The 13,133-nt window shown below is 37.9% G+C and overlaps 1 protein-coding gene across 4 annotated transcripts in view; it reads left to right on the top strand.

Moving 5' to 3' along the window:
• The window catches only part of HP1BP3 (heterochromatin protein 1 binding protein 3), a 36,990-nt gene that overhangs the window by 1,410 nt on the left and 22,447 nt on the right, over positions 1-13,133 (top strand). The window contains exons 1-6 of one of the 4 annotated variants that reach the window (XM_021684096.1): positions 3,770-3,790; positions 4,216-4,411; positions 4,853-4,952; positions 8,157-8,310; positions 10,008-10,167; positions 12,497-12,640. In XM_021684096.1, coding sequence (XP_021539771.1) covers positions 4,316-4,411; positions 4,853-4,952; positions 8,157-8,310; positions 10,008-10,167; positions 12,497-12,640 — 654 coding nt within the window. In that variant the 5' untranslated portion in view covers positions 3,770-3,790; positions 4,216-4,315. Of the gene's footprint in view, positions 1-3,769; positions 3,791-4,215; positions 4,412-4,852; positions 4,953-8,156; positions 8,311-10,007; positions 10,168-12,496; positions 12,641-13,133 lie in introns of those variants that run through there. The other 3 variants (XM_021684095.1, XM_044914401.1, XM_044914400.1) reach the window with 3 other exon arrangements.

Raw genomic sequence — 13,133 nt, 5'->3', positions numbered from 1 at the left:
AGGCAGCTCTCGTGTCTTAGAGTGAAATTAGACGTGACTGGTTTTATTTTGGAAGATACTTCGATTTTGTTTTATCTGGCATGGGCATAAAACTACTCTGAGCTCTTTTAAGCTTTTATTGCTCTTCTGAAAAGTTCAGTTTACTATGTTTCAAAGTAGAAGTAACATTTTAAAGATCTATTTTGTTTTTTGTTTTGTTTTTGGTTTGGCTGCGTTTTTAAACTGACTTGGACGACTGAGGGCAGAAAGTTGGAGGAAGTATCCTGAACTGTTACAGATAGATGAAAATCATAACTGTTTAGGCAGTTAGGTTAGGTTGTGATTGTGTTTTTCAGGGGGGGCCAGGTAGTGTCCATACATACCATCTATTCCCAAGGTAATTAGGTACATACTGATTTATTTAAAGTGTAAAAGTGGGTGGGGGAAAGTTGCCAGCAAATTACCTGCATGCTTTTTGTGACATTACTATTAAGTCTGAATATAGTGAAAGACTTGAGGTTGCGAACATTTTGATATATTTTGTGCATGTAGCTGATGATTTTGTAATTTATAACACTGCACACATTTTATGGTAAAATATGAAATAATAGTACTTTCCCTAAAATGCATATCTTCAAGGATATCAAAAAACTACTACTAACATTGTTAATCTCCTACTAATTTTTCTATTGCTTTCTCATAATGTAGAGAAAAATAAAAACTCTGAAATTCTAGACTTTATCACCTTTTTTTATTGCTTGCATTAAATTAAAAACAATTTAGAATTTCCTTTTAGAAAGGCAACTCTTTGTATAGTTAATCTAACGTTAAAAAACAAACAAACAAACCCAGATTGGAGACCACAGGAGGACCACATAAACCACAGGTAAACTCAGATTGGTTTTTGCACATAAAAGAACCTAGCTGGAAAACTTCTTCCATCTATTCATCATCCTTTCATTTAACAAATATTTGTTGAGCACCTATTCTATGCCTTGGGTGTTCTTAGGCACCAAGTATGCATCAGTGAACCAGCTAGATAATCTCTCTGCTGGGGAATAAGCATGGTAGCCTAAAAGTCTGATTCAAAAGTGCAGCCGCAAAAAGTTAAATTAATAGGTACATGGTGATGATAAGGCAGTGTGAGTTAACCATCCATATGGTTTTGTTAGCTCTGTAATGAACATTGAACATGTTAAGTAACTCATTAGCCAACCTGTTAAAAAGAATTATAGACTGAAGCTTTTTTTTTTATTTTTTAAGATTTTATTTATATATTTGACAGAGAGAGACACAGCAAGAGAGGGAACACAAGCAGGGGGAGTGGGAGAGGGAGAAGCAGGCTTCCTGCTGAGCGGGGAGCCCGATGCGGGGCTCGATCCCAGAACCCTGGGATCATGACTGGAGCCGAAGGCAGACGCTTAATGACTGAGCCACCCAGGCGCCCCCAGACTGAAGCTTTAAGTTCCATGACCCTTAACCAAGGAAATTCGGAGCTGAGGCAAACATTTTTATTTTAAAGTAAACTCTGTGCCCAATGTGGGGCTCAAACCCGTGACCCCAAGATCAAGAGTTGTATTTTACGAACTGAGCCAGCCTGGTGCCTCTGAGGCAAACATTTCTTTTCTTTCTTTTTTTTTTTTTTTTAAAGATTTTATTTATTTATTTGAGAGTGAGAGAGAGAGCACAAGAGGGGGGAGCGGGAGAGGGAGAAGCAGACTCCCTGCCGAGCAGGGAGCCCGATGCGGGACTCGATCCAGGGACTCCAGGATCATGACCTGAGCTGAAGGCAGTCGCTTAACCAACTGAGCCACCCAGGCGCCCGAGGCAAACATTTCTTAATATTTATCCCAAATAACTTTGGGTTCCCTTTTTTAAGTGTTCTTCACGTACACTAAATATAGTAATAAGTAATTAGATGGCATTGTTCATTTAACTTTTTTTCCCCCAAATTTGTCCCAACACATTATGTGTTGGACACTGTTCTAAGTGCTACGAGTACAGTGTGAAATAAAGGTCCTAGCCCTTTTAGTGCTCTCAGTGCATTTGAGAGAGATACATAATAAACAAACACATATTTTGACTTTCAGTTGGTATTAAATGCTAAAGAAACCCGAAGAATGAGAAGGACGGGAGGCCTTTCTGAGGGGCGTGACATTGAGCAGAAACCTCATTGAAGTGTCTAGGAAAAAGAGTGTTTTAGTTTAAGAGAACAGCAAGTACAAACACCCTGAGGCAGGGATGAGGAGAGCACAGTGCCAGGGCCAAAAGGTCTTTGTGTTTGGAGTCGAGAGAGTAGAGTGATGGGTAAAGTAGTAGGAGGTGAGATTAGTAAAATAGGGGGATGGTAATTGGGAGGTTTTAAGCAGCAGAGTGTCAGGATTTATATTTTTGGTGGATGCAGCCAGGAAGATGGGCAAACCACCATTTTTTTTTTTTTTTTTTTAATTCCAACCTGGGCATGCTTCTTACCCGGCCTAATTTAAACTCATTCTTGTCCTTGGGTTAATGATGTCTAATGTCTTTATGGACCATGTACTTGCTGCCCTGATTTTAGTTTCATCACATTGGCATTAGTAGTAGCTTCCTTTGCATGCCCCCTCCCCTTTTAACTCATTTGTTTTAGTTTTGAGTAATTAATGAATATAGTAGACTGGAAAGGTTTTGATACTCTTTTCAGTATTGTGTTTACAGGGAAAATATTTTTTCAAGATATCCTATGAACAGAGACTCCTGAAGGTTTTTGTTGACTTCACAGTAGCATTTTCAACGTAGCTAGTGTTACTGTGGGTTAAGAAAGATGAATTCATTAGCCGTATCACTTTATCAAGAATAACCTGATTGTGGAGGTTTACTTCTCTACAGGGTTCACATGTGAAAAGAGCAGCAGATTTGCTTAGTTTTTTTTTTTAATTGTTCAAGAAAATATATTACTATGAAGTGCTGGTTGCATGAATGAGCAGGTTTTTGTATTCAAATTATTCCAAGATAGACTTTTAGGTTTCACAAGCCTAAATAGTGTTCTTAAGCCCATCGTGGCCCTCTTTTCACAGATCAAAAAACAATTATTTTTACTTCTGTATTTTGTAGTTCTTTGAAGTGAATTGCTATGTGAACATTTTAAGTAGTTTTTATAATATAATTTTTAAAATATTCATGAATGTTACTAATTTACTCTTGATAATAAGTTTTAGTGCATCTTGAATTCTATCAACTGCCTTTGCTTGCAGCTGATTGACAATTCACAAGTCTGGCATTGCTCTTGGGGTTCCCATAAAAAGATTTTCCCTGTAAATGTGAAAGCATTCTCTATGTTTGGGTTTTTTGGATTTATCCTAGTTGTTGTAGCTTGGGACTATTACCTGACAAATTGAAAGCTCTTGAATTCCTAGACAGGGTCAGAGCTTAAAGTAGAGGTTGAATGACTAGTCTGCTATTCCCCAGCTCCTTGTTAATGTTCATTAGCACAAAGATCTAAACACTCAAATGATCATTTTCTTATATTTTGGAGAGATTTTTATTATAAAATGTCATTGAGTCCCAGATGAAATTTTTTTTTTGAGGGCAGAGAGTATTAATGATCAGGTAAATTTGAGTGACTACATGGGTTTTATCTTTGAATATTTAATTATGTTCTTTCTTCTGTGCTAGTTTTGCCTACTTTAAAAATAACAAGGTCTTGGAAGCATACTTCTCTTCTCCTAGGTGACGGTCTAAATTTGCTTCTCTAGGTCTGGAGGCTCTTAGAGTATCACGTTCTTCAGCAGGATTTTTGCCCTTGGATTACTTATCTAATGGAGATGAAGTCAAGGTTGCCGATTATTTTCCTGATCCGTTTGAGAACAATAACAACAAAAACCTTCTCTCTTCAGTAATTGAGTAAACATTTGACTAAACTGTTCCTTAGTCTCCTTATTCTGTCCTTTCTAAGTTCCTGATGGTAGCCGGAGGGGAATGGGGTTAGGTTCCTTAGGAGCTTTCTTGTCCTTGTTGCCTTTGTTCACGTGGCAGGTGCAACAGCTGCTGTGGCTTGTGCGTTTGTCTTAGTGGCTGCTTTACGTAGTCTGTATTTTGATAGTTGATTTTATCTTTCTGAATGATAACTGATCAAGTCATCTGTCACTTAACTATAAGTTTTATAGTTAATTTTTTCCCCTTTGGATGTGTATTGAATTTAGACATTTAGTTTAGTTTTGTTTCTGTTAATCTTCACACCAGGTCTTTTCTGTGCTTTAGGTTGACTCTTCACCACACTGAAACCATTAGGAAAAATCCTTGTGGTTAACAGCAGAGGCTTCAGAGTGTAACCTGTACTCGGGCCTAGAAATTATTTTAAATGGCGACTGATACGTCTCAAGGTGAACTCGTCCATCCTAAGGCACTCCCACTTATAGTAGGAGCTCAGCTGATCCACGCGGACAAGTTAGGTGAGGTAGGGGCTGACACATTCTTGAAGCTCACTCTTGGATCAGTCCCTGACTTCAGGCCCTGCTGGGTCCTTCTTGGTACATGTTCCTTTCCTTACTTTGGGGAGTTCTGGGTTGTGAATCTGAAAAAATCAAACATACAAAATTCTTTTCATCTTCCCTTTCCCCTCAAATTCCTGAGAAAACCTCCAACCTTCTAAATTTATTCCAAATCAAGTATAATTACCTGTTTCCATTTGAAATTCTAGCTAAAATAAAATATTTTGAAAAGTATTTCTTAAAAATCATATTTATTACTTCAACAAAACTTGTTAAAAGTAATTTGCATCAGATCCTGGAGTCGACTTGAAGAATTCTACATCTTCTAACACCCAGTTAGGCCCCTTGAGAAGGAAAAAAGAGAATTTTTCTTATGCATGTGTGATTATGGCTGTCTTTTTTCTTAGAAGGTAGAAGATAGCACCATGCCGATTCGTCGAACTGTGAATTCTACGCGGGAAGCTCCTCCCAAAAGCAAGCTTGCTGAAGGGGAGGAAGAAAAGCCAGGTAAAGTAAAGCAGTAGACAACTTAAAATGGCAAAAGTTTCTATTCCAGTTTGGAGTATCCCATTAATTCCTTTGAACTTAATTAATTGTTCTTTTTTCATGGCTGTTTTGGGGGGACATTGAAAGAGAGAAGTGGTACCTATGGATATGTCATTTCCAGATCAAAATGAGCAAAGTAAGAATTTCATCTTGTCTCTAAAGATTTTTAGAAGGTGAAAATTTCATGTTCTTGGAATTAAAAAGAAAATAGTTGGCGAGAACAGGAACCGTCAAAGAGTAACTTCTGGGCATACTGTGTCGTGGGGATGAAGACTGTGGAGGAATGGGGGTCTTGAGCCTTCAAGACAGACAGTGCAGGGTCACCCAGAAATCATCATGAGGCCTTAAGGGAACAAATGGGCAATCAAAGTATTGGTTTGTATTTGGTGTTGTTGGAGAGAAGATCGGCCATACAGAGTTGGGAACATAATGAATCAAGAAAAATGTAGAACCATTAACCTGGGTAATAATGCTCCTTTATGGCATCTCCTTTTCCTTGTTTTTCCTTTTTCTTCTTGTGACCTTTTTCTTTCTTTCCTTATCCTTTTCCCCTTTCTCCCTTGCCTTTCAGCTTCAGTTTGCCAGGGATGAGCACATGGTGCTGTCCCTGTTGTGGCTATTAGAACTAAGTATTTGCTGACCAGCACAGATTAGGAATAAAAAATATGTGCACCCTGTTGCCTTTATCCCTTGGTGCAGCAGGAATATACTCTTTTTCCAGCTGAACCTGGGTTTTGTTTCAAAATACTCAGATGAATAGCACAAACAACTTGGGTATACTAGCCTGAGGTACTTAGGAGACATGGGAATCAGCATATGAAAAAATGAGAGGTGCTGGCGAGGTGACGTTGGTTATTTTGTCCAGCACTGTGATAAGCCACTTTATGGCCCATCTTAAGCCGCCATTTGCTTTACAATCAGCTAAAGCCACTAAATCACTAATCACATCAGTTTTCAGAATACATGCAGAGAGTTCAGGTATTGGAAAAGTCAGCCAGGAATTTAGAAGGGGTCAGTAAGTCACTTCACAAGTTCTGTGTATAATCTCCCATTATAGTATTTTATATATAAAAATAATTAGACTTCACTCATTAGATTTTATAAATCCTGCATTTCACAGGACAGACGCGATAGTTTAATGAGTTGGAAACAGTGTCTTATACATACTGTATACTCAATGTCTGTTGAATTAACTGCACCTTTATTAATCCATCAACTATTAAACAGTTACTCTTTTTTTTTTTTTTTAAAGATTTTATTTATTTGACAGAGAGAGAGACAGCAAGAGAGGGAACACAAGCAGGGGGAGTGGGAGAGGGAGAAGCAGGCTTCCCGCTGAGCAGGGAGACCGATGCGGGGCTCGATCCCAGGACCCTGGGATCATGACCTGAGCCAAAGGCAGACGCTTAATGACTGAGCCACCCAGGCTCCCCTAAGCAGTTATTCTTGAGAAAATAATATGAAATTGAATTTATAGCTCTAAGAGTAAAACCCAGTAAATGGTTTTTTTCATCCGTTTTAGAATAAGGCAAAGTAGAAGTAAACATAATGACTACTAGTAAGTTCTTACCCATGCAGGACTTAAATCAAGTTGGTGGGGCGAGGGGCAATAAAAGATACGTATGTGATTAAAAAAATACATCTAACAGTAATTATCTGAGTCACCAGATACCGTTGTTATAATGAAGTTCTAGGTTTAATACTTTATGAAATAGTTCTAGAAGCAGCAGGAGAGGCCAAAGATTGCAAGTGTACCTATAAAGCATTTTATACAATACCCATGATAAATCTGTGAGGTAAGATTACTGAAACTTGGAGATATCCAAGAACTTGCCCTAAGATAGCAAGCTAGAAAGTTATAAGGACTGAACTTGAATCCAGGTGTGTCTGACTCTTCGATTTTGGCTAAACCTGTATGTGAGGATTTTCAACTTATATGCAAGTCTGGTTGAAGAGCATAATCTAGGATGAGATCAACAAATGATAGTTGACTGTCCTGAAGTTCATGGTTTAGAATTTTAATTTGTTGAAAATAAGAAATTCCTTTAGAACCGTATATATGTGTTTTGGTTATAAGAAGGAAGTGGCATTTTTTTGTTCTCTTAGAAGTTTTCATCATGATAGTAATTTGTTCACATTTATTTTTTTAAAAAGATTTTGTTTATTTGACAGAGAGAGAGAGACAGAGAGGGAACATAAGCAGGGGGAGTGGGAGGGAGAAGCAGGCTTCCCGCGGAGCAGGGAGCGCGATGTGGGGCTCGATCCCAGGACCCTGGGATCATGACCTGAGCTGAAGGCAGACGCTTAACAACTGAGCCACCCAGGCACCCTGTTCACATAATTTAAATGACCAAACTCTTCAAGCCTATACTTTTATTTTTTTGCCTAAGTTTTGCCACTGGAGAGTCTTTTTTTCTTTGAAGTCCCTACTTAACCAAATCTAGGGTACTGTGTTTTGTAGTAACTGCTCAAAGAGACATGCTGAGAAAAGACACAGATTAGCAACTGCAGACCTCACTATTACCCCTCTCACATTTCTGCTCTTGCCCCAGTCCTTTAACGTGGAAAATAGGTGTTCATTGTCTGTTACTTATTCCTTTCCTAAGATTTGTCTGTTAAATTATGAAATAGCTAATTTTTTTTTCTTTAAGATTTTATTTATTTGACAGAGACACAGCGAGAGAGGGGAACACAAGCAGGGGGAGTGGGAGAGGGAGAAGCAGGCTTCCCGCAGAGCAGGGAGCCCAATGCGGGGCTCGATCCCAGGACCCTGGGATCATGACCTGAGCTGAAGGCAGATGCTTAACGACTGAGCCACCCAGGCGCCCCTGAAATAGCTAATTTCTTAATTATGAATTTTATCATTAATATTGCAGAGAGTGGGCAAGAGATTTGATTTGAGGTAAAATGAGTTTCTCTTTCTGTGTAATTGTCTTGTCCATCTCCTTTTATCACCTAATGGTCTGGATAAGCAACCTATTGAATAGGCAATTTGAGTGGACTAAAAGAAAGAAAACTGCAACTGATTGTCATTTGTTCATTTTAAAATACATCTGTCAATTGGAGCATTTGGCTTTTCTGTTTGATAAATTAGACTTTTACCCTTTTATTGACTCAGTCTCTAATATATCTACTTAATGCGATTCTGCTCACCTGATTTTTTAGAACCAGACATAAGTTCAGAGGAATCTGTCTCTACTGTAGAAGAACAAGAGAATGAAACTCCACCTGCTACATCTAGTGAGACAGAGCAGCCAAAGGGAGAAGCTGAGAATGAAGAGAAGGAAGAGAACAAGTCCTCAGAGGAAACCAAAAAGGAGTAAGGAGTTATGCCTTCTTGCTATTTATAACTGAAGACTATGTAAAAGGACGGTAGATCAGATTGTTTTACGGCTTTTTAACATTGGTTTATGCTAGATACTTGCTGTGTACTTGGATTTACTTTTTAGAATTACTGTTTGAAATAGGTTTGTTATGTAGTTGTAAGGCCTATTAGAGTTTGTAGTAGTTATTAGTGGTTTGAATAACTCAAAATTCATTGCTCTTGCATTTGGAATTTTTTTTGTGCTAGAATTCATTGTGGGAGTATCTGATATTTTAATCATTGCCATAATTTCAATAAGAAATGAAACATGGGGCGCCTGTGTGGCTCAGTCGGCTAAGCGTCTGCCTTCGGCTCAGGTCATGATCCCGGGGTCCTGGGATCAAGTCCCGCATGGGGCTCCCTGCTCAGCAGGGAATCTGCTTCTCCTTCTCCCTCTGCGTCTCTCTTTCTCTCTCCCTCTGTCTCATGAATAAATAAATAAAATCTTAAAAAAAAAAAAAATGAAACATGACTCTAAAAATCTGACCTGGGAAGTACTTCACCGTTTTATTCCTGCCTCTGTGAGTTGTTTTTATATGCTTACGTTAGAAAACATTTATCTATAACAGCTATTGCCAGCATCACCTAAAACTCTGTGTATGTTTGATGAAGTATTCATCACTTGGAGGGTGACTTTATGAATCTGAAAGTGAAATTTGCTACTGGTAATCTGTGCAATGTGGTGGCAATTCTTTTTTCTTTTTTCTTTTTTTAAAAGATTTTATTATTTGAGAGAGAGAGCACACAAGGGGTGGGGAAGGAGCGGAGGGAGAAGAACAAGCAGGCTCCTCGCCGAGCAGGGAGCCCTCTGTGGGGCTCCATCCCAGGACCCTGGGATCATGACCTGAGCCAAAGGCAGACACTTACCGACTGAGCCACCCAGGCGCCCCAGCAATTCTTAATTAAAGTTTTGTTTTTTTTGCAGGACAGCTAGTCGCATTCTATTCTTTTCATAGTTGGTCAAAATTGTTAGGAATTATTTTTTAAATGAAAGAATAACTTAGTAATAACTATACTTTCTGGGTGTAGTCCTCAGGGAATCCTTTGTAGGTTTAAGTTCTCTGGAATTTTTAGCAGCTACCCTGTATTTTAGGTGCATGGAGTGCTATTATTATTATTTAGAATACAATCTGTGTAATGCTTTATGGCTCACAAAATTGTTTTTACAATCTCATAATTCTTGCAACAAACTTGTAAAATATCTGGCCTTAGATTACTATTTTACAGCTGAGGAGACTGAGACTCAGGTTACCTGCCAAGGTCATGTAGCTAGTAAATGTTAGTGCAAAAACCCAAACCCAGGTCTTCCAACTTCAGAGCTTGAGTTCTTTTCACTGTGCTAAATGACAGCTGTTGTAGTTGTTAGAATATGTTTTAAAATTCTCATTTCTTTAGTGTGCCGGCCTTTCATACCAGTGGTAATTTATCTGACTCCTCTCTCCTGCACCTAAGAGAAGACACCTTTCTGGTTCATTTATAGTATCCAATTTTTTAAAAAGGTTTTATTTTTTGAAAATTTGCTCATTTTATGTATCACTTCAGTGTGGCAATAAAACATTAATTTTTATCCTTTCCTTGTCTATTCTTCTTTCTGACTTTATACCTCTTTCTGCAGAGTTTACTTTGCATAATAACAATTATTTGTTTTAAAGTGAGAAAGATCAGTCTAAAGAAAAGGAGAAGAAAGTGAAAAAAACAATACCTTCCTGGGCTACTCTTTCTGCCAGCCAGCTAGCCAGAGCCCAGAAACAAACACCGATGGCTTCCTCCCCACGTCCCAAGATGGATGCAATCCTAACTGAGGCCATTAAGGCAAGTTTTTATTACAAACAGTTCATCTTAGATCTATTTTGTTCGTCTTTGGGTTATTTGAAAATGGCATATTCCTGTCCAGACATGAGAAATCTTGCTCTGTTTCCTAAAAGATACTTAAATAGAAGAAAGCCATTGTGAAGGTCATGTTTTTTGTTTTTGTTTTAAGAAAATCACATTTGGTGAGCACTGTTAATTTTTTAATTCAAATTTATTATAGCAAGTATTTTTAACTTCACGATTTTTTTTGTTTTGCTCAGTTTATTGGTTAAATATAGTATTTATTTGAAGGCTGAACCTGTTAATTCATTCAACAAACATTTAAGGACTAACTTCTCTGTATCTGTAACCCTGCTAAGGATATAGCAGAGAATAAAACAGGGTCGTCTCTGCCCTTATGAAGTCTGATTGTGACTGAGAGTAACTGAATAGCATAGAGGATTTTTATTTTAAAAAAGATACACTGTCTTTAGGTCCATTTTCAGAGCTGCGTGTCTAATACTGGTAATAGCTAGCTTTCTCACCTAAACTCTAAGAAACCCTCTTAGAAACCTTACTATTTTGCTTCATCACCAAAAATTCTCCTTGCACAGCTTTCGGACTTTGCTGTAATCCACTGACTCCCATTAGCTTACGGGTCCTCACGTAGCTTTCTTGTTTTAATTTTTAAGGTTATCTTATCGTCTGACCTTGCCTTTTTTAAGTTTTCCTGGTTACTTTTACCTTGCTAATTTGCATAATATGATAATCTCACTAGCTTCTCTTATCTCATCATGCAAATTAACAAGACACCCTCATTTTAGGGATCTTGTTGCTAGGATCTCAGTCAGAATTGGGGAAAGAGGAATAAAGACCAATGTAATCAAGGGTGGTGTACAGAGGAGAGAGCAGCCTAGTGGTCATTTTCAGAGTTTGAGAATGACACATAAACTGGAAAAGGGTTTGCCTTCAGACCTCTCCCTGCATTCCTTTCAAGAGTGCTCTCAACTCCTTAAAACTTTCTTGGTTTGGATAGCTTGACTGTAATGAGATCTCTTTTCTTTGTATAGCCTTTCTTCCAGGATTTCACTTCATGACCTCTCAGCCTAGATTTCGAGGAGCAGGGTTACAGTGAGGTTGGAGAAGGGACTAAAATTTTAAAATAGTGAAACAGAAAATTAGAACAGTATAATTAGGCCTAAAGAATAGTTTGAATCTGATTGTGCATATTTGTACAAGGGAGGGTGTGTGTGTGTGTGTGTGTGCCATGCAGTGTAAGAAATCATAATTATAGACCATTGATACCATTTTGTGAATAAACAGAAGTCCTTATGTCTACTTCCATCTCAGTGTCAGTTTGGTGGAGCATAGAATTGCTTTAGCATTAGTTCTTTTCTGCTCGATTTTCTTTGTATTTTCTTAAAAAATCAGGAGTAAACTTTAATAGGTTGTAATAGATCAGAGATACTTGAAGTAAGTCAGCCATATTAACACAACTTTGTTTTATGTTGTACAATTTTTCTTTATTGTCAAAGTATGTAAAATAACATTCAATCAAGTTTTTATCCAATGAGAATAAATAAGTGCCACGTTCAGTTTATAGACAATGGCAACACAAAATTGGTGGACTAGCCCATTAGGTAGATAACAGATGCTCCTTACGTGTGCTTCAAAATGTAAAGCATTTGAAAAAAATTTGCCACCTTCATGACTTAATGACCTACTTAAGTCTTCCATGGTCATTAATCAAATGGCATATAGATAAATTGGATGGAAACAGAAGAGGGCATTTTAAGTCACAATCAAATGCCCTCATTGTTACCCAGAACTTTGCTTAAGATTTTGCCATCTGTAAACCAGTTTTATGCCATTTATTCAGATCATCTTTGCTAATGTTCTCTGCTGACATTCACACAAAGCCTACAGAGAACATTGGTCCTGGTATGCTTAAAGCTCATTCCAGAAAATGAATCAGATCTATAATCCTGTAGTAATAGAAATGTTCTGTTTTCTTCATTTTAATGCTGGAGATCTGTCTTTTAAATATAGAATAGAATTAAAATGGAAGGAAGTTCTTCCTTGACACACAGAATGTTCACGTTTTATCTTCTCTTTGCCTGTCTTCAACTAAGTTAAAATTATTGTTGCAAAAAGATTATTTCTGTATTTCTCAACAGCCATGATGAACTGAAGTTACCTGAAAGACTGTTCATTCTTCCTGCCATTTTTATCTTTTGTCAAGTTCACCTCCAAAAGAATTTATTTTGAAAACATATGTGTCAGATTCTCTGTCTAATGAAAAGCAGCTGGTATGAAGTAATGTGTATGGTTTGGTAAATCTGTTTTCTAGGCATGCTTCCAGAAGAGTGGTGCATCAGTGGTTGCTATTCGAAAATATATTATTCATAAGTACCCTTCTCTGGAGCTGGAGAGAAGGGGCTACCTCCTTAAACAAGCACTGAAAAGAGAATTAAATAGAGGTGTCATCAAACAGGTATTAAACAATTATTGGGGATAAGATCATTTCACCATTCTGTGTCTTCTTTTGTAAATTAACATGATGATGAAATGTTTAAGCTTAACCTAGTTTTATTATTTGAGACTAGGTTTCAGAATCACAGGTGTGCCAGTTATCTTTGATAAGTTAACTGTTCTGGAGAGCAGAAGCATTATGATAGTGTAATTTGTTTCTGGTGCTCCTTGTACTTTTATAAATTTTATTTCTTTATCTATTTTTTTAGAGAGCGTGAGTGCATGAGCTGGGGGTGGGAGGCAGGAGGGGCAGAGAGAGAGAGAGGGAGAAAATCTTAAGCAGACTGTGTGCTGAGCCCTACACAAGGCTTGAGACCATGACCTGAGCTGAAATCAAGGGTCAGATGCTTAACCGACTGAGCCACCCAGGTGCCCCATAATTGGATTTTCTTTGGGGGCCACTTAATGCTTGAGATCATGTAGTTCTGAAAATAAGATGTGGGGTCAAGGAATCA

Source organism: Neomonachus schauinslandi, chromosome 4 (genome assembly GCF_002201575.2).
Source record: "Neomonachus schauinslandi chromosome 4, ASM220157v2, whole genome shotgun sequence".
Taxonomy (NCBI): Eukaryota; Metazoa; Chordata; class Mammalia; order Carnivora; family Phocidae; genus Neomonachus; species Neomonachus schauinslandi.
The sequence above is the reverse complement of the archived record's forward strand: the minus strand, read 5'-3'. Positions and strand labels throughout refer to the sequence as shown.